This window comes from Myotis nattereri (assembly GCF_964212035.1).
Source record: "Myotis nattereri genome assembly, chromosome: 4".
NCBI classification, from domain to species: Eukaryota; Metazoa; Chordata; class Mammalia; order Chiroptera; family Vespertilionidae; genus Myotis; species Myotis nattereri.
The window spans coordinates 65,880,980-65,905,634 of record NC_138079.1 but is presented as its reverse complement, the minus strand read 5'-3'; the positions used below and the strand labels follow the sequence as shown (position 1 = coordinate 65,905,634).

The 24,655-nt window shown below is 39.0% G+C and overlaps 1 protein-coding gene across 2 annotated transcripts in view; it reads left to right on the top strand.

Annotated features, from left to right (window-relative positions):
* Window positions 1-24,655, top strand: part of EPB41L4A (erythrocyte membrane protein band 4.1 like 4A) — a 209,073-nt gene that overhangs the window by 101,307 nt on the left and 83,111 nt on the right. For both annotated transcript variants that reach the window (XM_081090194.1, XM_081090195.1), the window contains 5 exons: window positions 4,091-4,142; window positions 8,804-8,882; window positions 18,764-18,861; window positions 20,014-20,134; window positions 22,989-23,076. In XM_081090194.1, the coding sequence (XP_080946320.1) occupies window positions 4,091-4,142; window positions 8,804-8,882; window positions 18,764-18,861; window positions 20,014-20,134; window positions 22,989-23,076 (438 nt within the window). The remainder of the gene's footprint in view (window positions 1-4,090; window positions 4,143-8,803; window positions 8,883-18,763; window positions 18,862-20,013; window positions 20,135-22,988; window positions 23,077-24,655) is intronic.

Below are 24,655 nucleotides of genomic sequence, written 5' to 3'. Positions count from 1 at the left end.
GAGGATAGGACCATTTTCTGGTTCTGTGGGTATAATGGCTTCATACCAAAGTGCAGTTCAGAGAAGCCATTCTGTAGCCTAGTGCACAGTAAGTTGTGCTCAGTTCTCTGCTACTTCCTTTCCCACTGCCCAGGACAGACAGAAGGACCGAATTGGACCACTTCTCTTTCTGGAAGTCCTGCATGAACACTGATTTCTTAGCTGAGTATTTGTTAGCCATTGGCAGCACTGATTTCAGGATAGCGCTTAACTACTAAGGACCTGCAGTATTGCATTCTGTGTTGTCAGTTAGACATGAACCCATTTCCTTTAAGTGCAGTTGAGCTGGTAGACATAACTTGTATAAAAATTTAAGGCTCTGTTTCCTCCATTTCTGTACTTTGGGAAAGTTTTTATTTATAAACACACTGTTCAAAGGTTCCCTCTTCAGTGACACCTTCCTACACTCACCCTGCAGAGGTAATTTTCTTTGTACATAATTTTATCTCCTAAGCACTCATCTCATACGTGTTATTATCTCACTACAGCATTGGATTGTAATTCTGTGTCCCTGTCTCCCTCTAGGTTTGGGTGCCTCAAGGTTAGGTCTAGGTCTCAGTCATCTTTATTTTCCCACACCACCCAGGACAAAGTCTGACATAACATACAGAGAGCACAATAGTGGGTATTCCGGAAATGTTAAATGAATGAATAATATACAGTTTGAGAGCTGACATCCATTCTGGACGTAGGTGCATATTCTGGATGTAGTTGTTAAAATTGGGATACTATGTTCATTGGCAAATTCTTGTGCTCTTTTTTCTCATTGGTTATAGAATAACTGCCTGATGTGTTTCGTGGTGACCAGATGTGCTACGTTTGATTGCTTGTTGATAATGAGCAGTGGCAAATGTGGTCCTAGTATGGCTGCTTTGGTTTCAAGGTCATTTCTTTCTCTTGGTTGAGCGTAAGTGGGTTTTACATGTTAAGATGTTAGCTTATGAAACCTGGTGGCTTATGTTTATTAGTTATGTTCTGGAGCATTTATCATCGTCTGACCTCTGTAACCCTGGGTTTTCATTGGGATCAAATGAGATTTGTGCAGGATGAGCACTGGGTTGATGCTCAGCATATCTAATGTGCAGTGAAATGATCAAACATCTTTTACTGAGTTTTGACCTTTTTTTTTGCTTCAAAATTGTAATTTCTAACTCATCTCAGAACCTTCATTATACGTTTCATCTCACAAATCAGTTTGCTCTCAAGGAAAGGGATTTATTTTTAAAGTGTATAGCTTATCAGTAATATGAACATTTTTAGTAGGTTAAACAGTCTTTCCTGTTACAATTAGTTAAGTTTCCTTTCTGTTTTATTTACCTGGTTTTTTAATGACCGAAAAACATTTTGGAGGCAAAAAAGAAAAAATTGGTTTTCGAAATCTGTAAAATGTGTTTTCTTGGGATGATGATGTTAGAAGGGGAGATGAGAAGCTTTCGTCCAATTTCTGTTCTTACCAGTTTCAAGGTGAGATCAGATGGAGTAGTTGGACCAGAGGCCCCTCCTTCCCTCTTTCTAGCCCCAAGCGCTCACCGAGTCCTCAGGTTTAAGTGTGGGGAAAGGCTTAACATTATGCATCCTTGACAATAGGGGGGAGGGGGGCGGGGGGGGGAGGGGGGAATGGAGAGCCAAGGGCTCAACTGCTAGTCCCCTCCCTGAAGTGCTCTTATGGATAGGGTGTCCTCACCAAATAACCCTCCGGGACCCCAGCCAGCTGACATCCTGATTTTGGTCTTGTGAGAAATCACCTTATCTCAGAACTTGGAGCTCATAAATGGGTATTGCTGTAAGCCTCTAAGTTTGTGAAACTTTGCTACGGCAGCAATAGAAGTCTAATGCAATTGTTTATTTTATTATTTTTTTCAACAACAGAAATTTATTTCTCATGGTACTGAAGGCAAGTGTTTAAAAGTGGTTAGTTGTGTGTGTTTTCATCTCCTTTGAAAAATCCAGGGGTAGCCAAACCTTTTTATTTAACATCAGTGGCAAGAAATAGTCAACCAGCCTATTGTTTCCATTTCATGAGAAGTGTTCATAGCTTTAGGTACTTAGTAGAGGAACGGGTCTGCTCTGTGTCCAACACACAGCTTAGCATTTGGGTTGATTTTCTCTACTTGTATGAATCAGTGTTTCCATATGAATGATTATTTTAACACTAGAGCCACATCTTTTGTCACTGTGGGCTCCAAAAGCATTCATTAATTATAGCCTCTACTTCAAATATCTTTTTAAAGTTTATTTTAAAAGTGAGTGATTTTAGACTTTCAGCAATTGAGAAATGATAAGAAGCAGAATATTAAACATTGCATTATCAGTTGCTATATAGATATGTTACTTTTAAAAAAGTTGAAAAACTTAAACTGCTCTGTGAGTGCAAATAGTGGAGATTATACATATATATGAGTACAGTTTAGTCCTGTAATAAAATATTATAATAAAATGATTATGACACACATTTAGTATGAGTAATTATTATTATATTAAATGAAATTAGGAATAAAAGGTACAGGGATTGCACAAGAAGTTATAATTCATATTTATAATTACTGCTACTGTTATATAGCAGGGCAAGCAGAGGGCAGGGAAGGGGGACCTGGGCAGGAGGGTTCTTCTGGATTCCTTTTTGACCCTTGATTCCTGACCCAGGAGTGTCAGGGGAGTGGGATGTTTTCAGCAGGTAAACACGAGTGCTGTGAATGCAGTGGCTCAGGGTGGACCGGCTCCTTCCTCCCTGCTGTGAGAATTGACCCTTATTCATTCAGAAGCATAAGAAAGTGGGAACTGGTTAGCTAGACCCTCGGGATTCCAGTATTTTGGCATGGATAACCGAGGAGAGTCCCCCCAGTGTGTATTTCTAGGGGAACCCAGATGTCCCCTCCTCTGTGCGTCTGCTTGCTCTTCCCGCAGGTGGAGAGATGGGGCTGAAGGTGTGTTCTTTTCCTTTCAGTGATTTTATTTCACAAGGGTGAGGCCTAGGCCAAAAATTCTCCCATCACTGTCTACGATTCTGTTCATTAAAGATTAGTTTGAATTAATAAGCAAGTATCATAGGCTGGTTAAAGGCAGTAATTAAGAATGATCTCACACCTTCACATCGTCATCATCACTAGCATGTGTTGCAAACTTAGTATGAAACAGGGACTATTCTGAAGACTGTCCATGAATTAACTTATTTAATCCTCACAGCAGGCCTATGAGGAACGTTCGGAGATGGTCCAGTGCCTTGTTCCTAGTGCCATGGTGATGATGAGGGGAGAGCCAGGGCAGAATCCAACTGGGTCGGCCCTGGGACGCAGACCCTCAGCCACTGTGCTGAGCCACCTCTGCTGGACACTTCAGCAGGATTTGATTTTATTTGCTAGCTTTCCTTCTTCCATCTAGCAGCAAAACCTGTAAGAGACGGGACTGGAAGTGAAGAGGGTGAGGATGGTCTTAGAGGGAGACATACCTAACTGTAGATGGGGCTGTGATGCAGATTTTGGAAAGAGACTTGGGCGGCATTCCCTATGGCCATTGTTTTGCCACCCAAAGCAGTAAGACACATTCACCAAAATCTTTTAAAAATATATATATTTTATTGATTTTTTTTACAGAGAGGAAGGGAGAGGGATAGAGAGTTTGAAACATCGATGAGAAACATCAATTCAGCTGCCTCCTGCACACTCCCTACTGGGTATGTGCCCGCAACCAAGGTATATGCCCTTGTCTGGAATCGAACCTGGGACCCTTGAGTCCGCAGGCCAACACTCTACCCACTGAGCCAAACCGGTTAGGGCTCACCAGAATCTTAATATTGCAGTCAGCGCTAGAATGCAACTAAGAACCCAGAGGTACTATTTCTCCTCTCTGCTGCTCTCTGAACGTTGACATCGTTTTATTTTAATGTTGTAGCCACAGACAGCTCTTATGTATGTTTGTGTGTGTGTACATGACAAATCAAATGCTTTCCTTATTATTTAAATGTCATTTAAAATAACACTTTTCAAATGTTTTTAAAGTAAAGGCTAATGAAAAGCAACTAATTCTTATAATTACCCTTTTATTCCTCACACAGTATTGGCTGGATCCTGCCAAAACCCTTGCTGAACACAAAGAACTGGTCAACAGTAGGTATTTAATTTATTTTTTAAATAGGTATTTAATTTTAACCTTCTTAAGGAATGCCTTGAGAATGATATCATGCCCATGGTTAGTTGGGTACAGAATAGGCTCCAGTACTGCGAGGATGAGTACGAGTTCTTAGGTGCCAGAATCTGGAAATGGGTGTGTGATTATTGCTGGGTCTCTGCAAACTCTGATGAAATTCCAGTTGATAAAGACTGAGAGGATCTTAGTATTGAATTTTGCTTGGTGTGTTCCTGCTGATGACTTTAGTTAATTTTCTAGTTGCTTGTCTTTCAATTTTCACCTTAAAATAGAAAAGCAGAGAGGCTCTGATTTGGAAAAAGGTGGATATCTGACCTTTTAAAGAGCTTGCGTTTCTTGAGTTAGAGTAGTTTTTGTCATACCATTCACTTTGCCGAGTCTGTAATTAAGAAGTGCCCTTACCCTAGCCTAGCCGGTTTGGTTCAGTGGATAGAGTGTCCTCTTGCAGACTGAAGGGTCCCAGGTTTGATTCCAGTCAAGGGCACATGCCCAGGTTGCAGGCTCGATCCCCAATAGGGGGCGTGCAGGAGGCAGCCGATCAATGATTCTCACTCATCATTGATGTTTCTCTCTCTCTCCCTCTCCCTCTCCCTCTCCCTCTCCCTCTCCCTCTCCCTCTCCCTCTCCCTCTCCCTCTCCCTCTCCCTCTCTCTCAAATCAATAAAAATATATTTAAAAAAGAATAAAACATTGATATTACCATTGAAGAAAGATTATTTAACTGAAGAATACATAATCTTTATTTTTTATCTCATGAGATAGTTTGATAATTAATGGAGGAGAATGACTCTCACATCTTCAGTAGATGTGATATCTATCAGTCAGAAGGAATAGCGACAAAAATGACAGAATACTTGCTAGTCACCAGGATTCTCATGGGCAAGTCTTGATTTATTAATCTCTGTGTTAATGGGGGACTTTAAAAAATATATATATATTTTATTGATTTCACAGAGAAGAAGGGAGAGGGAAAGAAAAACATCAATGATGAGAGAATCATCGATTGGCTGCTTCCTGCATGCACCCCACTGGGGATCAAGCCTGCAACCCAGGCATGTGCCCTGACCCAGAATCGAACTGTGACCTCTTGGTTCATAGGTCGACGCTCAACCACTAGTCACTCCAGTCGGGCTGGGGGACTTTTTATTACCATTAAAGGTCTTGAAATTAGTCTTTAAAAGGTAGATTAGAGGATTCCCAGCTTCTGGCTTCTATATATTTTGCTAAAGTGAAACAGTATTAACTTACTTTGCATAAGGGTTTCTTAAAGGGTTTCTTAAAGTTTAAGAATGAGACATGGATTCAAGATCATAATAACTTGGGAATTTGCTTCATTAGCACCTAGTTTTATAGTCAGTCTTAGACATAGCCTTGCTCTAAAAATGTCCATTTCCATGGCCTTTGATTGATCTATAAAACAGTGATGTTTATGAAAGATTTTGCTCATTCTATAGTTATAATTTCTTCCCTGAGAGGCTGGATGGAATAGTGGCCAGAAAGCACTGAACTCCAGGAGCAAACTTGATTCTTAGTTTGTGATCCCTGTGATCTTAGGAACTTACCTCCTTGGAGCTTCAACTGCCTTGCGTACATTACCAGGTGGCTGTTGGGAATCAGATGTTTAGGAAACATTTCTGTACTTTGCCAAATGCAATCATATGGTAATGATGCCTTATATTTAGAACACACGCCATTTTATGTGTAAGTGAGCTATAAGTCCTTTAAGAAAATTAGCTCAAACTAAATGTTTCCAATTGTGTATTTTTCAAACTTCTGCATAACTGCTCATCACCAAACACGTTTGAAGTGGCTGGTTGATCAAGAGGGTGTAATCTGTCATGTTCCAGAGGATAAAAGCAGCTCTGGACTCCGGACGAGGCCTTCTTTGTGCACAGTCTCAGCAGCATCTGTGCTCTTCCTGCCCCCAGATACCAACCCCAGTGGCCTGCAGGCACAGGCCGACCCATCTGATCAGTAACATAGGGCTTGATTGACAAAGACGGATCAGCAGAGGGTGGACTTCCTGGCTCTTCTAAATATTTAATATTTAATTGTCTGTGCCTCCTTGACGTCTATATTCAGGGAGAGGGGTGTGCTTTTCAGAAGCACAGTGGTTAACGTAGAAATCAAACATATGGATCAGCTCTAGAGGTAAAAAATTACAGCAAAGTTTCTTTTAGAATTTAGTTTTTAAAGAAGCTCCAGCATAAGGAGTGCCTGCCCGGATGAGGGAGAGGAGTGGGGCTGTAGTCTCGGTTGACTTCTGTGTCCCAGGGACAGGGCAATGGGGTTCTACAAGCATAGCGTGTGTGGGTCATAATAATAGTAAATACTGATGTAGTTTGTATATTAAAAGTGCATTATGGGTTTATTACCTATGTTCCATTTATTTTCCTTTCCCCAACTTCTAAAGTTTTTGACTTAATTTACTCATAAGACTTATAGTTCTGAATCTAAGACACAATGAAAATAGAAAAACTAGTCTACTAGTCTTTCTGTCTACTGCACACTATCAAAGACCGAGGGTCACAGGAGTAGGTGGAAGTATTTTTACTGAAGTGCGTACTTTATACCTTTTTTATTTGTGTGGGAGAGCTTTTGTTGAAGAAGAAATTAGAAACTCTGATCACCAATCAGTGCACCAGGTAGCAAATCTGTTTAAAACAGTTCTAATATAAGATCTGTTTAACACTGCTGTGAAGTGTGCAGCTTGCAGAGAGTGCGGGTTAGATTCATACTCTCTGAAATGGAGATATTTCTAGGAAAAGCATAATACATTGTGGTTGGCACCCAAGGGGCGTGTGCCCTCTTCCACAATATGAGTGTTTAACTATTTTATGTTGGCCCATGTAGGTACGTTTCCAGGCTTTGTTTCATATATATTTGGTATTTGTGCATATAGTTCTTGTATCTGGTACGTGATTGAGATGAGAAATGCCTTTTTAAATATGTGAGGACACATTCTTAGATTCAGAAAAGTTTAAGAATGAGACATGTATTGACCCTAATCCACATAGTTTCACTGATAATTTTTTTTTCTAAAAAGGTAAGAGTATACATGGTGAAATATTTCTAACATATCAATTTTGCTAAGGGTAGAATAAATGTTCTCATTGGGGAAAATGGCTAATACACGAGGGGATAGATGTGTTAGTTCACCTGATGGAGGAAACCCTTTCACAATGTATACGGATATCAAAGCATTCCCTTGCACTCTTTACGTATCTTACAATTTCAATCGTTGTACTGTTGATATTTGGCTCTGTTGACTAATGAGTTTGCCAACCACTGGGATAGACCATACATACACAGATACTTGCATAGTTGAAGTCTTACTTCATTTTATATTTCCTTTTGTCTTTAGAAATTCTTAGTGAGTATAATTTTTAAATAACTTTATTGATATAGCTGTGACATGTAAAAATTGTATATAATTAAGGTATACAACTTAATGTTTAGATATATGCATACATTGTGAAAAGATTAGCATAATCAAAAGCTAAATAACTTATGTATCACATCTTTATAGTTACCAGTATGTGTGAGAAAATTTAAATTTTATCCTCTTAGCATATTTCTAATATACAACACGCTGTCAATAACTAACATCACCAGGTTGTATGTTAGATTCCCAGAACTCATTCATCTAGTATAACTGAAACTTCATACTCTTGACCAACTTCTTCTCATTCCCCCTCCCCCAGCCTCTGGCAGCCACCATTCTACCCTCTGCATCTATGCGTGTGACTTTTATTTTATATATTTTTTAATTTTTAAAAATTTTGTTTTTAGTTACAATTCAAATTCAATATTATTTTATATTGTGTGGGACTATTTTAGATTCCACATATAAGTGAGATCAAGTAGTATTTGTTGTGTCTGGCTTATTTCACCTAACATAATTCTCAAGTTTCATTCATGTTATCTCAAATTGGAGTATTTCCTTCTTTTTTATGGCTGAATAATATTCCATTGTGTGTGGGTGTGGGTGTACCACATTTTATTTATCTATTGTTTCATTGATGGACACTTCGATTGCTTACATATCTTAGCTATTATGACTAATGTTGCAATGAACATGGGAATGTAGATATCTTTTTGAGATCTGTCTTTCATTTCTTTTGGATAAATACCCAGTAGTGGGATTCCTGGATCACATGGTAGCTCTATTTTTAATTTATTGAGGAACTTCCATACTATTTCCCATAATGGCTGTTCCAATTTACATTCTCACCAACACTTTTGTCTTTTTTTTTTTTTAACATGTTTTTACATTCCTACCAACAGTTGTCTTTTTGATAATAGCTATTCTTGTAGGTGTAAGGGGATGCCTCATTGTGGTTTTGATTTGCATTTCCCTGGTAATTAGCAATATTGAGCACCTTTTTGTGTATCTGTTGGCCATTTGTATGTCCTATTTAGGTGCTTTGCCCATTTATTTATTGTTTTGTTTTTGCTATTGAGTTGTATGAGTTCCTCATATTTTGGATATTAACCCTTTATTTAGTAAATTGCTTGTAAATATTTTTGGAAATATAATTTTTAATAGTTGTATAATATTACACTACTACTTTGCCTAATTATTATGTTAAATCTAATTAATTTCTATTTCTTATTTTAGCTGGACCTCCATATACTTTGTATTTTGGTATTAAATTCTATGCTGAAGATCCATGTAAGCTTAAAGAAGAAATAACCAGGTACAGTATTGACTTAGCTTTTGAACAGTACATGTATGGCATATACAAAAGGCTTTATTTAAAAAATGGAGTCAACCATTTGGATGCATGTCTACCTGCATTTTGTAATGCATCTCCTGCGAGAGTTAAATTTAAACCAGCATTGCGTGAGGCAGATCAATGTCTGATGATAGATGTGTATGAACAGTGGTATGCACCTGGGTGACACAATGATGGATTTTGCATCTGTTGCGATGGGATATTTCCGTATCATTCTTGTGAAGGATGCAGTCAGCCTCTGAAGTCATAAAAGTAGCCGTTTGAACTGGGCAAAGGAAGGTATTTTAATGCTCAGTTTGTATATGTAACTATAAATTTGAAGAGCCATTTATTTCTTTTTAATTGGTTATAGCTTAGATGTTAGCTGTCCGGGGGTTTCACTTATATCTCTGTAGGAAATTAAAAAGATGTTTTTAGTGTTTTATGATGTATTACTTCACCTTTGTCATAAAATGTTTTATTTCAGTTAAGGCAGAATTTTCAATAGGTGTTGATTCTGTTGTTAAGATAGCTCAATCCAGTATTTGAAAGTGGTTTATAAAGAGCAGGCAGTCCTGTGATATTTTCACTGTTCCACCTGTGACTAAATTGCACATGGTAGCAAAACAAAATCATTTCCCCCAGCTTTACAAGTAGCGCCTAATTTGTTAATCAAAAAATTTGAAATCATATCTTTGAAAACTAAGTTAGTCTGTGGTTTTGTTCCTATTCCATTTTTTCATCTTTCCCTTACACTTTGTTTTGCCTTGATTCTAGACGGCACACAAAAGAGTGATTTAATTGGATATTTTCTGTTATACCCTGAAGTGCTATAATTAGGCCTCTTCTTTAGTACTGTGCTGATGTCTGCGTTCACATTGTCTATCACCACATTGTTAGCGAGCATTTGGAAAGCAGGGCTGTCCATTCAGCTTTCTGTGAGCACACCTCTGTGGGAGAAGGTCTGGGGTGTTGGGGAGATGCTGAAGAGTGGGATTGTACTGATAAGAGTTTTATGAATATTCTTGCAGTCAAGAAGGATTTCTGAGTTGTGGGCTCATGGGGAAACTGAGTCCAGGTGATATAAAGGCACATTTATTTCTGTAATTCATTAGGGAATTGTAAGGAAAGAACATTTTATGAAAATACGAGGAAAGTCCTTCATTTTGAGGTTGTCAGTAACCTCTCTGTTTCTTTGTAGAACTATAGATGCACCTGTCTCATAGGATTTTTGTAAGCTTCAATAAAATAGCGTATGTGAAACTCTCATACAGTTGACCCTTGAACAACACCGGTTTGAAATGAGTGGGTGCACTTGTTCATGGACTTTTTTCAATAAATGCTGTAAATGTATTCTTTCTTCCTTGTGATTTTCTTAATGATATTTTCTTTTCTCTTGCTTTATTGTAAGAATACAGTATAACACATGTAACTTACAGAATATATCTTGACTGTTTAAGTCATTGGTAAGGCTTCCAGGCAACAGTAGGCTATTAATAATTAAGTTTTGAGAGAGTCAAAAGTTATATATGAACTAGAGGACTGGTGCATGAATTCTTGCACCAGTGGGGTCCCTCCGCCTGGCCTGCGGGATCAGCCGAAACCAGCTCCACCAGCTCTCTGACATCCCCCGAGGGGTCCCAGATTGCGAGAGGGCGCAGGCCAGGTCGAGGGACCGCACCGGTGCAGGATCAGGGCTGGAGGGGGGCAGTGTCTTATAATGCATTACATCCCATCTGTTCACCAGATATTAATGATGACCAGACATTTCCTAACAGCTCATTAACAGAATACATAGATTTGTGTTATGTACAAACCTACAAATAATTTGGTGCCACCTGTTTTTCCTTAAGTATTAGACCAGATCATATAGTTAAGAACCAGATGATATAATTGGCTTACTTACATGTAATGACCACAATTTATAATTTATTTTTATTGCCAAAAACATATAGTTGAATTTAGGTAAATTAAATGTGTATTTAATGTGATATTACTGTGCACTTATTCTTAGTGTATCCTGAAGATAAAGTTAATGATTTGCATAAATATGTTAAGTTGGTAGGCAAAATGGACTTTTTAAAAGGAGTCAATTGTATGAGATAATTTTGGCAAAAGAAAAAACTGAAACAAAAAACCAAAATTCTCCAGTATACATTATTAAAGGATGAGACTACTTAGGCCATCCTCTTCAAATTGAACCTTTATCTTGCTTCATTTCTTTTGAAAAAATTTCTGGCTGCCTCTGTATTGGCCCTTAAGTTATTTATAATTTTTTTTTAATTAAATCTTCATTGTTCAGATTATTACATTTGTTCCTCTTTTCCCCCCCCATAACTCCCCTCCTCCCAGCTCCCACCCCACCCTCCGCCCTCACTCCCCACCCACTGTCCTCATCCATAGGTGCACGATTTTTGTCCAGTCTCTTCCCGCATCTCCCACACTCCTTTCCCCCCCAAGAATAGTCAGCCCATTCCCTTTCTATGTCCCTGATTCTATTATGATCACCAGATTATTTATTCACTTGATTCTTAGATTCACTTGTTGATAGATGCATGTTTGTTGTTCATAATTTGTATCTTTACCTTTTTCTTCTTCTTCCTCTTCTTAAAGGATACCTTTCAGCATTTCATATAATACTGGTTTGGTGGTGATGAACTCCTTTAGCTTTTCCTTATCTGTGAAGCTCTTTATCTGACCTTCAGTTCTGAATGATAGCTTTGCTGGATAAAGTAATCTTGGTTGTAGGTTCTTGGTATTCATCACTTTGAATATTTCTTGCCATTCCCTTCTGGCCTGCAAAGTTTCTGTTGAGAAATCAGCTGACAGTCGTATGGGTATTCCCTTGTAGGCAACTGAGTTTCTTTCTCTTGCTGCTTTTAAGATTCTCTCTTTGTCTTTTGCTCTTGGCATTTTAATTATGATGTGTCTTGGTGTGGTCCTCTTTGGATTCCTTTTGTTTGGGGTTCTCTGCGCTTCCTGGACTTGTAAGTCTATTTCTTTCACCAGGTGGGGGAAGTTTTCTGTCATTATTTCTTCAAATAGGTTTTCAATATCTTGCTCTCTCTCATCTTCTGGTACCCCTATAATTCTGATGTTGGTACGCTTGAAGCTGTCCCAGAGGCTCCTTACACTATCTTCGTATTTTCGGATTCTTTTTTCATTTTGCTTTTCTGGTTGGGTGTTTTTTGCTTCTTCGCATTGCAAATCTTTGCCTTGATTCTTGCGCTCCTCTGGTCTGTTGTTGGGAGTCTGTATAGTATTTGTTATTTCAGTCCGTGTATGCTTAATTTCTAGTTGGTTCTTTATCATAACATCAAGGATCTCATTAGATTTCTTGAGGATCTCACTACATTTATCAGCGGCTTCTAGACAGTTTTTTTTTTTAATATATTTTATTGATTTTTTTACAGAGAGGAAGGGAGAGAGATAGAGAGTTAGAAACATCGATGAGAGAGAAACATCGATCAGCTGCCTCCTGCACATATCCTACTGGGGATGTGCCCGCAACCAAGGTACATGCCCTTGACCAGAATCGAACCTGGGACCTTTCAGTCCGCAAGCCGACGCTCTATCCACTGAGCCAAACCGGTTTCGGCTTCTAGACAGTTTTTAAGAGACCTTAAAAGTGTGGTTCTGAACTCAATATCCTCCATTGACAGTTTTGTCCTGTTTCTTTGTCTCCTCATTTTTTATGCTTTCTTGGTGCACCCCCTAGTGGTCTTTGTGCGCAGTCTTGTTGTAGTTAAGCCTTGATTGTTGTCAGCAATACCGGGGGTGATTTGACCTCCAGGCTAACTGGCTATGAGAGTCCACTGTGTCTGCAGTGGGAGAGCTTCTGTGCTGGATCTCTAGGGCAGTGCTAATCTAGCCTTTGCCTGAGGCTATCCGGCAAATGGCTCTGCGCAGGGCTTGGGCGGGGAGGGTCCCTGGGGATCTACAGGGCGGGCCAGATTGAGCAGTTATGGCTGCTCACAGTTCCATCCCTAGAGGCTCTGCCTCACAGAGTCCCAGCAACCACTGCAAACCTCGGAGAGAAAGCTGCCTTCGAGTTCTGACCGAAGCCAGACAGTCCCACTTCTCCCGTTTGAGTCTGGTTCCCTAGAGACTTGCCCGGATCTGGAGCTCAGAGTCTGAAACTCCCTCCCAATTGAAAACAACAACCGCGCCCTCTGCCTCCAGCCCGCTCTGCGTGCACTCCACACCTTAGTATTTCACTTCAGCACTGCGCCTCCTCTGAGTCTGGGTATGATATTCTCTTTCCTCCTAGTTGTAGAATTTCCACTCAGCCAGCCTTCCTGTGGTTCTGGATGATGTCCGTTCCGTCTTTTAGTTGTTTTTTGAAGTGGTTGTTCGAGGCAGCAATCTCCGGCGTTAACCTATGCCGCCATCTTGGTTTCCTATAATTTTTTATATGAAAAATAATACTGTGGTAAACATGCTTATACATACTGATTCTTCCACATTTTTTTGGTAATCATTGTTTCCTACGTGTTGTGCAGATGTCTTGCACTATTGAACCCATTCGTTTTACTCCTGCAGAGTATTACACAATTTATTTAGCCATGCCTTGTGGTGGGCTCTCCAGTGTGTTTCCTTTTTAAAAATTATACATAGTTCTGTATTGAATCTTCTCATGTACATATATGATTATACTAGGTAGTATTCCAGAAGGATCTTGTAGTTAGAGGACAAAAGGCTAAATATGAATGGGATACACAGGAAAGTAAGGTTCCAGACCATGAGAAATGTAAGTGAAAGAATCATATAAACTTGGAGTACCTGTTATGTGCTCTAAAATATGTCTATGCAGAATAAATATAATCTCTCCCCTCTTGTCAGTCCTTAAAGTAATTCGTGTCCTCATGACATCTGTTAAACTTAACTTCAGTTCCAATTCAAAATATTATGACAGCCTTCTGTGTATTCCATGTCATTCATAGCTCTGAGCCCGCTGCACATTTGGTGAGCATAATGCAGTATGGGTTAAGGAGATGGGCTTTGGAGTCAGACAGGCTGAGGTTTGCATCCTTGCTCTGCAACTCACTAGTTGTGTAATCTTGAGAAGATTACCTAATCGTTTTATAATCTGTATTCTCATCTGTAAAATGGAATTAAACTGTTTCTTCAAAAAGATGTTGGAGGAATATATGACAATACATGCAAAGTGCTTATAATGCAAAAATGTAAGTAGATGGTACAGTTAGCTAAAATGGAAACAGTAATAATTACTTTACATTTTCAAATTATTGATTACAAAACTAGGAAGGAAAAGACCAACTGGAGCTCTGAGACAGGTCTTTCAGGTTAAAATCAATCCACTAATCAGAACTTCCTGGGTATAGTTGTTCATTTAACTATGAATCATCCTACTATTGCCTCTAGCCTGCATTTCTTGAATTTGTATGAAAAGACAGAATTCGCTCACTCACCTACCCTTCATTCAGTAACTACATGGAGCATTGTGTTTCAGTGCACTGAGTACCAACGAGATTCAGTAGAGACCAAAGAAAGATAGGGTTTCAGTACGAGGAGAGAGGACAGACAGACTGCATTGCTTTGCTGACAACGCTATCTATGATGTCATTGAAATTTGCCTGAGCTTTTAAGGATCTAACAACTATTTCTACAAAAGAAAATAATGTTAGTTCCAAATGACTGGTTCATAATGAACACTTATTAGCTTTTGAAAACAGGTCTCTGTTTTATAATATTTTATAGTATTTTCGGGGATTGACATTAAGCTTGTCAATTATTATTGCTACTTTGGTAGTCCATATTCTTCACGTTGTGAAGATTAGCTTGTTTCAGCTTCTTTGGTAGCTGAGTGACCTTCAGTTACATGTCCACTTCCAGAGTCCCCGTCTCTGCATGAAGATAGTGGTCCTTAGTTCATCAGAGTTGGAGGGAGGGTCGATTTCCAGTATGGATGCAAAAGAAATTTATGAACCTTAATGGACTATACAAATGTAAGGTGATACTATTGCTACTTTTCCTGTATTTTAATCATCAGTTTTAAGCCTCTGAGGCTAAAGTGTTATTCCAGAACTTCTTTGTCCCTTTCTCTTGAGAACTAGTGGTTGCTTCCTCTACAAATTTTCTTCTTAAGCTGTACATTCTATTTCCTCCACAGTGTTTAATATTATGTTATTATTTAAACATTTCCCTCTGTCCCTCGCATGTAAGTTGATCCAAAGTGACTCAGCTGCTGTCCCAAGCTGTGTTCCCTCTCTCTGGTGCAGAAGCCAATCCTGCTTCTGTGTGGATAGGAGCTCTCCTTCAGGGCCATGTTCAGCTGGCACCCCAAAATCAGACTTCTGCCTGTCCCCACGTCTTTCAGACTCCTCACCAGGGCCTCCGATCAGGTGCTCCTCAGGCTGTCTGGTGTGAGCATTCCTCGCTGGCTTTCAGGAGAACCTTCTGTCTGGGCTCCTGAAAGATCAGGGTCTCTCTGCCCCTTCTCTGAGCAAACCTTCTTTGCCCATTTTTCTCGCCTCTGATACGTCCTAAATTGTTCATGGTTCGAACATCCTTGGTATCAATTCAGCTGTCTTCATTGAACAGCAGATCCACGGAAAACTGTGAGGCCAGTATTTCAGCCCTTCTCTTGTGCTGTACTGGTTGTAGTGTTGCAATAAGGAAAGATGTAGCACTTCTCCCCCAGAGCCCACAATCTAACTAGGGAGATAGTGCATACACACCAGTGTGGTAATTTACATAAAAAGGTGACCAGTTGTTGCTTTCTGAAGCTCTGCCTTGCATCAGAATGTGTTCTGGAAAGCTTCTTTATTAAGTGGATCATTTTTAGTCAGCATCCTTTTTCCCCCAATAGGGGTAAAATATAACTAGGGTCACAATATAATTTATTGTTCAAACCCTGACACTGCAGAATGACTAGGAGAGTTATTAATACTTAGGCATGTATAATAGGCACAACTAGAACTGTCCTAGGTAAACTAGAATATAGATTCACCCTAAAACCAGAGATAAACAATGACTCAAGCATCCGTTCATAGCCTTAATCAGAATGATTAAGAACCCTGGCTGGGTAGCTCAGTGGATTAGAGCATCATCCCTATATGCTAAGGTCGTGGGTTTGATACCGGTCAGGGCACATACAAGAATCAACCAAAGAATGCATAAATAAGTAGAACAAGTCAAAATTTCTCTCTCCCTCCCTCCCTCCTTTCCTCTAAAATCAATTTTAAAAAAAGAAAGAAAAGAAAGAATGATGGATGGAAGGGCCCAGCTACTCTAAACCTGTAATTTAAGTAAAATATTTGGTTGTACTCTAAGTCCCATAAAATGGACAAAATGATTTATATACAGTTAATTACGAATAGGACCTGATATAGTGTTTGTTTGGCATATAAAAATAGAATTTACTGTGTCATAAATTTGTCTTATATAAAAATAACATAATGCTTGCTATCATAAAGATTAATCAAGTTCCTAATTAAAAATAGTTTACTTGTCTTCCATGATTTTAGTGGATTTTTTTATGCAATGACTTAAAGATTTCTAGTATCTTTGAAAGGCAAGTTATCTAGAGAAGTTTGAACAGATGTCCTGTTTTTCCTTTCTTCATGAATTTCTCAGCAAAGAATGTTCATTTTTTTCCATTTTCATCCTTCTGTCTGTTCATTCATATAGCCATCCATCAGGACAGCAGTTCTTTACTGAGTGTGCGGAGCCCTCTAGAGTGGGAGTAGAATTAACAATGGGTTATGGTTCCTGTCCTTGGTATCTGTTTGTCTTTCTCTCTGTTTCAGCTCTGTCTTTGTTGTTCACCTCCCTCTGTTTCTCTTTTCCCTTTCTCTTTGAAGCAAACTCTTATGGGATTAAATCTTTCAGTTTCTGTATTTGGCAAAGGATTTGACTATTCAGTCAGATGTTATAAACGTCTTAATACAGCAAGACAAATATTCATCTGTGACCCATTTTCTAAAAAAAAAAAATACACTTCAGGAAAATAAATTCCAAGTTAACAATAGAGAAAGAGAGTGTGACTAAATGCAAGTTTCTAGCAAGCAGTAGTAATTCTAGTGCAGTGTCTCTTTTGTTATAAGCTTTTGCATTTAATATCTGCTAATATCACTTTACTCCTCTTCAAGAGGAGCACAGATGACTATAACAAAGTGGATTTGGTAGCCAAGCATTCAGGGAGTGGAAAGTAATTAAGTGGGGCTGGAAAATGTGAATGATGGGGAGTGGTGGTGATGGGAAGCCAGTGGTTAATGGCAAGAGATCTGGCTCAGGAAGTAAGCAGAGGTCTTACAAGCTATTTTAAGGATCTTGAACTTAATCCTGAAGACCTAAGGGTTGTTTTTTGTTTGTTTTTTTTAATAAGGGAGAGACGTGATCCTATTTACCTCTTGGGAAGGTAGTTTGGAAGGGAGATTAGTTTGAATGATGACAGAACATGAAGGTTTTAGAAGTCCAGTGGGCGGTGACTGGGAGTAGGAGATGGGGAGAAGTACATGGAGTCCCAAAACAGCAGGTTTAGAGATAGAATGTGGGTGCCAGGGCTTACACGTTGTTCCTAGGTTTCTCTTACTTGGGTGTCTGGAGAACTGTGGTGCCATTTATTGGCAGTGGAAAAGCACAGGCTGTTAAGCAGGTTTTCACTTCAGCCTGTGGGCACAAAGTTGATATCAGTCTTCTAGAAATGATAAGAGTAGCAGCTAACATTTGGTTATCCTCACTAAGGGCTTTAGTTGTGAGCATTTGGAAAAGAGAAATTTATCACAACTGATTTTTAGAATTCATTCTTTGTTGTTTTTTTTCTGCCCCTTCCCAATGACACGTTGCAAAGAAAGATAAATCACAAAGGACAGCCTGTGTGTGTGTGTGTGTGTGTGTGTGTGTGTGTGTGTGTGTGTATCTGATAGAGAAAGAGACAGGGAGAGAGAAAGATGGTGGCTGGGGCTTGTGTTGATGATTCATTGTATTGGTTCATAAACCTCTGGCCTCTCTCAACCCACTGGCAGAAAGCCTGAATGGAGGGCGGGTAGGTGGAGGGTGGGAAGCTAGCCAGAGTTGCTTAGCACCCTCATTAAGAGAAATCTAGGGTCAGGGGCCCTAGAATCCAGATATGGCTCTGCTATTTAGCTCTTGTGAGATCTTGGACAAGTTACTTCATCTCTTTGTGTCTGTTAGTTTCTTTATCTGCAAAATGAAGGTGATAATAGTCCTGACTTCATTTTAAAGTCTTACATAAGTTATTGTATGTAAAGTACTTGGAATGAGTTACTATATTTACAGTGTTTAGAACAGTGGGTGGCACTCTTATGATAACAGGTGTTCTTTAGGCAAATGGAATGAGCAAAGCTGCAGATAATGGGCAGGATCTTAATAAGTGGGAGGATTGATAGAATGACACTATCATGACCTTTTGTCCTTCATAAATGATTGTACACCCTGTAGATAACACGTCGTCAGGGCTGGGTCCTTGTGATTTGTTCCTCCCATTATGAGCATGTTGTCAGCGGTGGCAATGGCAGTAATGACAATGTAACAGTAGCTTACATAGAACCTCCACATCAGCCGTGTGAGGTGTAGCTACTTCCCTATCTGAGTTTTACAGGTGAAAAGATGGCTGTTAGAGAGGTCAGGCAGCCGACCACGCCACCGTCTGCGGAGCACTGGGGCTGGGATGCAGTCCAGCCAGGCTAAGTGGAGAGCCTTCCCCTTTTAGTCACTACCCTGCATTGCCCCTGCAGAGGGTACTTAAAGTCTATTCACACAGCCGCCCCCTTCGTACAAAAAAACAGGAGGTGTTCTATTTTCATTAGTCAGGCTCTGAAGCTTCAGGTCTGGGTAGTGTAAGATATCATTAATCTCGCTTTCCATTTCTCTTTTAGATACCAGTTTTTCTTGCAAGTGAAGCAAGATGTCCTTCAGGGCCGACTGCCCTGCCCTGCCGGCACTGCTGCTCAGCTGGGAGCATATGCTGTCCAGTGTAGGTTCCACCGACGTACATTCGCTGCAGAGATTTTGAGAACAATGTTTGAATTTTTCTTTTTAAGGGAGTTTATATGCTAAAATGTTTCTTATCAAGATGTTTTACTGGAAAAAAAAATTGAATTTAGTCAGAATCAGGTTTTAATCAGGTCCCTTCGGAAGAGGTCAACATGAAGCCAATTATACATTCCTGGTGGTGGGTCCCATGCAGGTTTAGTCACGGGCGTAGCATTGATTCTTGGTTAAGTGGAGGGTCTGGAAATCTGTTCTCTCGTTCCAACTGAGCTCATTGTTCCCCGAAGCTGTTGTATCTCAGAGACCACGCTGCTTCCAGGCAGCTGTTGTGAAGGCCCTATGCGGTCAGGTGCCAGCGCCAGTGCAGAGTGTGGCACACACTTGGCACTCACTGCACTTCAGCTCTTGGCATTGACATTTGCTCCCCTGGGGGCATTTCCAGGCCGCATTGTCATTTTTGAGACTGAGGCTGAGGATGGGGGCAACGAAACAGCATGTTCCCTGCCTTTGAATGGCCTTTGCGGATTAGACCCAGCCTAGAAAAAATATCCTAGGAATAATGTTGCATAGATGAACTTGGTTGGGTTTGTAAGGTGGATTAATGTAAGGAAGAGAATTTTTTATAAGCCTAATATACTGAGCTTTCTGGTTTCATTTTGCTTCTTTGTATAAACTGTAATGGGGTTATGTGCAGCATTGTATTATATTTTCATGACCATTATGTGTGGCAAATACATTTTGAATCACACGCTCCATTTCTTGGTGTCATTGTCTGAGAGGATATATTGGGGTCATGGCTGTTATTCAATTCTAATATTTCCAATGTCTGTACTCTAAATTGTTTATAATTTTTTTTCATTTAAATGATAAGAATAATTGGAATGAAAATAATTATGGTCTTTCAGAAAGCAAAAACACAGAAACTTATGTTTTTAAGATAAGGTTTTTTTTTATACCATTCATATACCATGCACATCAGAGTTATTTTTTACTAAAACTATTTACATATATGTGAATTTATTAATAAGGCATTTGAAGGACATGTTTAAGCATGATAGGAATATTTGTATTCCTGTATATTGGAGGAGAATATTTTCCTAAAATGAAAAAAATTATAATTTTTTTCCTTTTTTAGCTGAACTTGGAGATTATGACCCATATAAGCATACTGCAGGATATGTGTCAGAATACCGGTTTGTTCCTGATCAGAAGGAAGAACTTGAAGAAGCCATAGAAAGAATTCATAAAACTCTAATGTAAGAATCACGTTATTAACTATAATTAACAGGCTGTACATTAGACCCCCAGACGTCATCTTTGACCAGCGTCTCCCCCATGTCCCCGAACCTGATTACCAGCCCCTGGGAGCCACTATTCCAGTCTCTGTTTCTGTTAGATTGGCTTTTTTGGATTTTGCATACAAGAGATACTGTGTCTGTTTTCCTCTGACTTATTTTACTTAGCATAATGCCCTCAGGGTCTATTCATATACTTGAAAGTAGCAAAGAGAGTAGATCTTAAATGTAGGTCTCACCACAAAAAAGAAATGGTAACAAGATGGAGATGTTAGGTAAGTACGGTGACCATCATTTTGAAATATAAAACTGTACTAAATAACTCAGCCAGTGTTGCTCAGTGGTTGAGCATCAACCTACGGACCAGGAGGTCACTGTTCGATTCCTGGTCAGGGCACATGGCCAAGTTGAGGTCTTGATCCCCAGTAGGGCATGCATGAGACAGTTATCAATGATTCTCTCTCATCATTGATGTTTCTATTTTTCTCTCTCTCCCTTCCTGTCTGAAATGAAAAAAAATATATGTTTTTTAAATGTATCAAACGCACACTACACCTAAAACATACACAATATCAGTTAATTATATCCCAATAAAGCTGGAGAAATAACATTTTATATTACATCAACCACCGTCCTTTGCTATTGGCAGGCTCAGTGAGTTTCTAGAATGATAAATTCTTCACCTTTGCCTGGAACATTCTACTATTCTTTTTCTTTTTCAAGTTTTAACTGCTTATAACACTAAGAAGCTCATAGAAAATCCAAACAATTTATAAAGTTTAAAGGACAGTCAAGATATTTTTCGTTAATGGCCTTTCAGACCTCTCTCTATGAATAATTTCCCATAGAGAAAATATATTCTGTATAGATTTGTGTATGATTTTACATAAGTGGAGTCATGCTGTATATACTGTATTTTTGCAGTCTTCTACTTTTTCAGTCACTAGGACCTTGTGAAATTATTTTTAAACTATAAATATAATTTATAACCACAAAAGCTTTAAGGTATTCTGGATCTGCTAAGTCATAAGTATGTAAATTCTTCACAGTTATAAGCAAGTCCTATTCAGTCTGTAGCAATGAATCTGAAAATAATGATGACACCAGTGTGGAGCCTCGGAGAGTATTATGTTAATACTACAATGCACCTCTGAGAATATACCCAAGCCCCTACTAGGATTTTCAAGTAATGGCCTGTAGCATTGAAGTCATAATTTAATTATAGTTATTTTGGTTAAATCCTCTATACTGATTAACTTTGCTTTATTGCCTCTTATGTAACATTCCCTCTTGAATTTGCTTGTTTTTAGATGTATTATAGTGAAGGGGGAAAATGCAGAATTAATCTGGTCAACAAAAAATGTTTGCCTACAGGATCTGTTTCAGTGAGTAGCAGAGAAGTCAATTGCTGAATTGCAATCAGGGAAGCCAGGCTCTCCATCTCGTATTAGCATGCACCAGAATGCTCTCCAGCTGATTATAGAGTCCTTCACTTTACGGTTTTGCTGAAGTGGGTGCTAAGACAGTGCCTGTAACAACATTGTGAAGGGCAGTGTGTTTGGCATATTCTGAGACTACTAATTCTACTAGGAGTTTCAAAGTACAGTTATATTTTGAAATTATCAAGGAGCTTTGAGTGAAGGGCCTTACATATTGTATGCAATGATGTTGACAGTGTGACTGTTATTTCTAAGAGAAGAAAACTTGATCAAAGTTTGGTAGCTTTGTTGTGCCTAATTTTCAGTGAGTGGTCGCAGTCTTCATAGATTTGAAAAGTATGGTTTATGACTGGATTTTCCAGGGTACCATAGCTGCATCAAAAGAATTTCTTTTTTTTTTTTTTTTTTTTTTTTTTTTTTTTAAATATATTTTATTGATTTTTTACAGAGAGGAAGGGAGAGAGATAGAGAGTTAGAAACATCGATGAGAGAGAAACATCGACCAGCTGCCTCCTGCACATCCCCCACTGGGGATATGCCCGCAACCCAGGTACATGCCCCCGACCGGAATCGAACCCGGGACCCTTCAGTCCGCAGTCCGACGCTCTATCCACTGAGCCAAACCAGTCTCGGCAGAATTTCTTAATTTTAAAAAATTTACAGCTCCTTTTGTTAGCCATTAAAAAAATCTCTCTTTCTCTCTTACACACACACACACACACACACACACACACACACACACACCATTTCCATTCATCCATGGAGATTCTTGGCCAATTCTCACCCTCATTAGGAATGAATGCTGTTTTCTGTATATTATCACTAATAAAGATTTGGGGAATATGTCTATCCTTTGTATTAAGACAATGACTAGTATTTTTTACAATTTCTAAATATCAGACTGCTGTGCTCAGGAGGTGCCACTGAGACCCCAGTTGGGTGGTGGGGAGCCCATTCTCTTCTTGCTACCCACCACCGCTCTCACCCCTCTTGCTCCTGGTGAAGAGCTGCTGGTGCATGGAGGCTTTGCACTCTTTGTCAGGGTACGCTTTTTTAATTTGAGTGCTTATATTCTTACTAATCTCTCTCGGGGTTTCTGAAATGGAGAATTTTTCATAAATGCTAGGACATTGGGACTGGCTATAATGAGCAAAAATAGACTTGATAAATGAAACGAACTTGATACAAGTGTCACCTTGTTTCAAGGGTGTACAATTTCGTCATCAAGAAGGCAAGGGGCTTCTTGAAGTACAAAGACTTGGGTTTGCACTAGCACAAAGGGTTACTTATTTTTCCAGGGAACATGGCGAGGATGGTTTCATTCCCTATGTCGTGGCTGTCATAGAGTAAGCTCTTTGTTTTTGTGCTGGGTTCAGGGGTCAGGCTCCTTCTGAAGCAGAGCTGAATTATTTGAGGACTGCAAAATCCCTGGAGATGTACGGTGTTGACCTCCATCCCGTCTATGTGAGTAACATTTAATTAACACAAAATATTTTAATCTGATGACATTTTTCTTAAAGTGCCACTGAAACTCCCAAAGGAAAGCTGCAATCCTGTTGTGTAGAAAGCAGATGATGCTTTTTCATCTGTGTTTTGCAAACACAGAGAATCTCTTGTGTGGATTAAACCCTAATGAGTTTTGCATAGAAGTCTGTGATTATATTTCCATGTGTAGAAAACAATTAAATGGGCTTGAAAACACAATCTGGAAAACAGTTCCAAGGGGCTTAGCTAAACGTCAAAACAATTTAAAATTGGTCTGTAATTGATTGTATTAGGCAGAAAACAGGAGGGTTTTCCAAAAATAGGTTTTACGGCTGAAAAACATTAATAAAATTACTTAAAGTAGGCGTTAGACAACAATACAGCTACAACTACTTGTGGTTCTTTATGCATCTATCTGTAGGTTCTGTCAATATTATAGTTACTGCCTATTATAGTTTTTAAAAAATATATTTTTAATGATTTCAGAGAGGAAGGAAGAGGGAGAGATAGAAACATCTATGATGAGAGAGAATCATTGCTTGGTTGCCTCTTGCATGTTCCCCATTGGGTATCAAGCTCACAGCCTGGGCATGTGCCCTGACCAGGAATCAAACAGTGACCTGGTTCATAGGTTGACGCTCTACCACTGAGCCACACTGACCGGGCATCTATTGTAGTTTTTGCCACTGCATTATTAGAAATATATTTGCAGATTTTCTTTAGTAACTGATGAAAACTTGCTGAATATAGTCACTGAGCAATTACACGGAATCTGTGTTGAATGTTCTGGATCTGGTCTTAACCTTTGAACCACTTCTCTAAGGTTATCAATTGGTTATTCTATGCCAGTGAGATTGAAATGTGATGGTCTTTCATTTTATGAGTTTTATTAGCAGTAGTCAAATTTGGTTATTTGAGAAAATGAGCCATGTACCTTTACCGGAAATGAATTGCTAAAGATTATAAAAGGCAGAGTGTTTGTCAGTTGGATTAGGGAACTCAATTTTTAAGGAACCCTGATAAAATTTACTGTAATGTAAACTCAGTCATGCATTTATTTTGTAATATGTTTTTTGCTTTTCAGAGTTTGTAAAGAGTTAGGTGTGTCCCTGGGTATATATACCATTACTATGGTAATAAAAGTTACATATTTGGAGGGAAGTAGTAGTTCCTTGATATATTAAATTTCAGTCTCATTCATCATTAAATACTTTATACAATTGTCCTTCATGAACGCTTCTACAATTTAGTGGGCTAGTTATCTTTTCCCCTTCCAGCTACACTAATCTTGTTAGGTTTTCAGTTTTAAAAAAATGTATTTTATAGGAAATGTATAAAAAGAGAGTCTTCTGCAAAATACTTGTGCGTTTGTGTAATGTTTATCCCAAGTCACAACGTGGGCAGTAGGAGTTTATGGTAAGTAAACTGGACTCTTTAGACTCTTCCATGCATTCCTTTAAGATTGAATTTTTAAAACTGAAAGTGGGCAACAGTTGGTATTCTTTCAAAACTTAATAGTTGACTAATGTCCTTGGGACTATGACTTTGCAATCTGTTA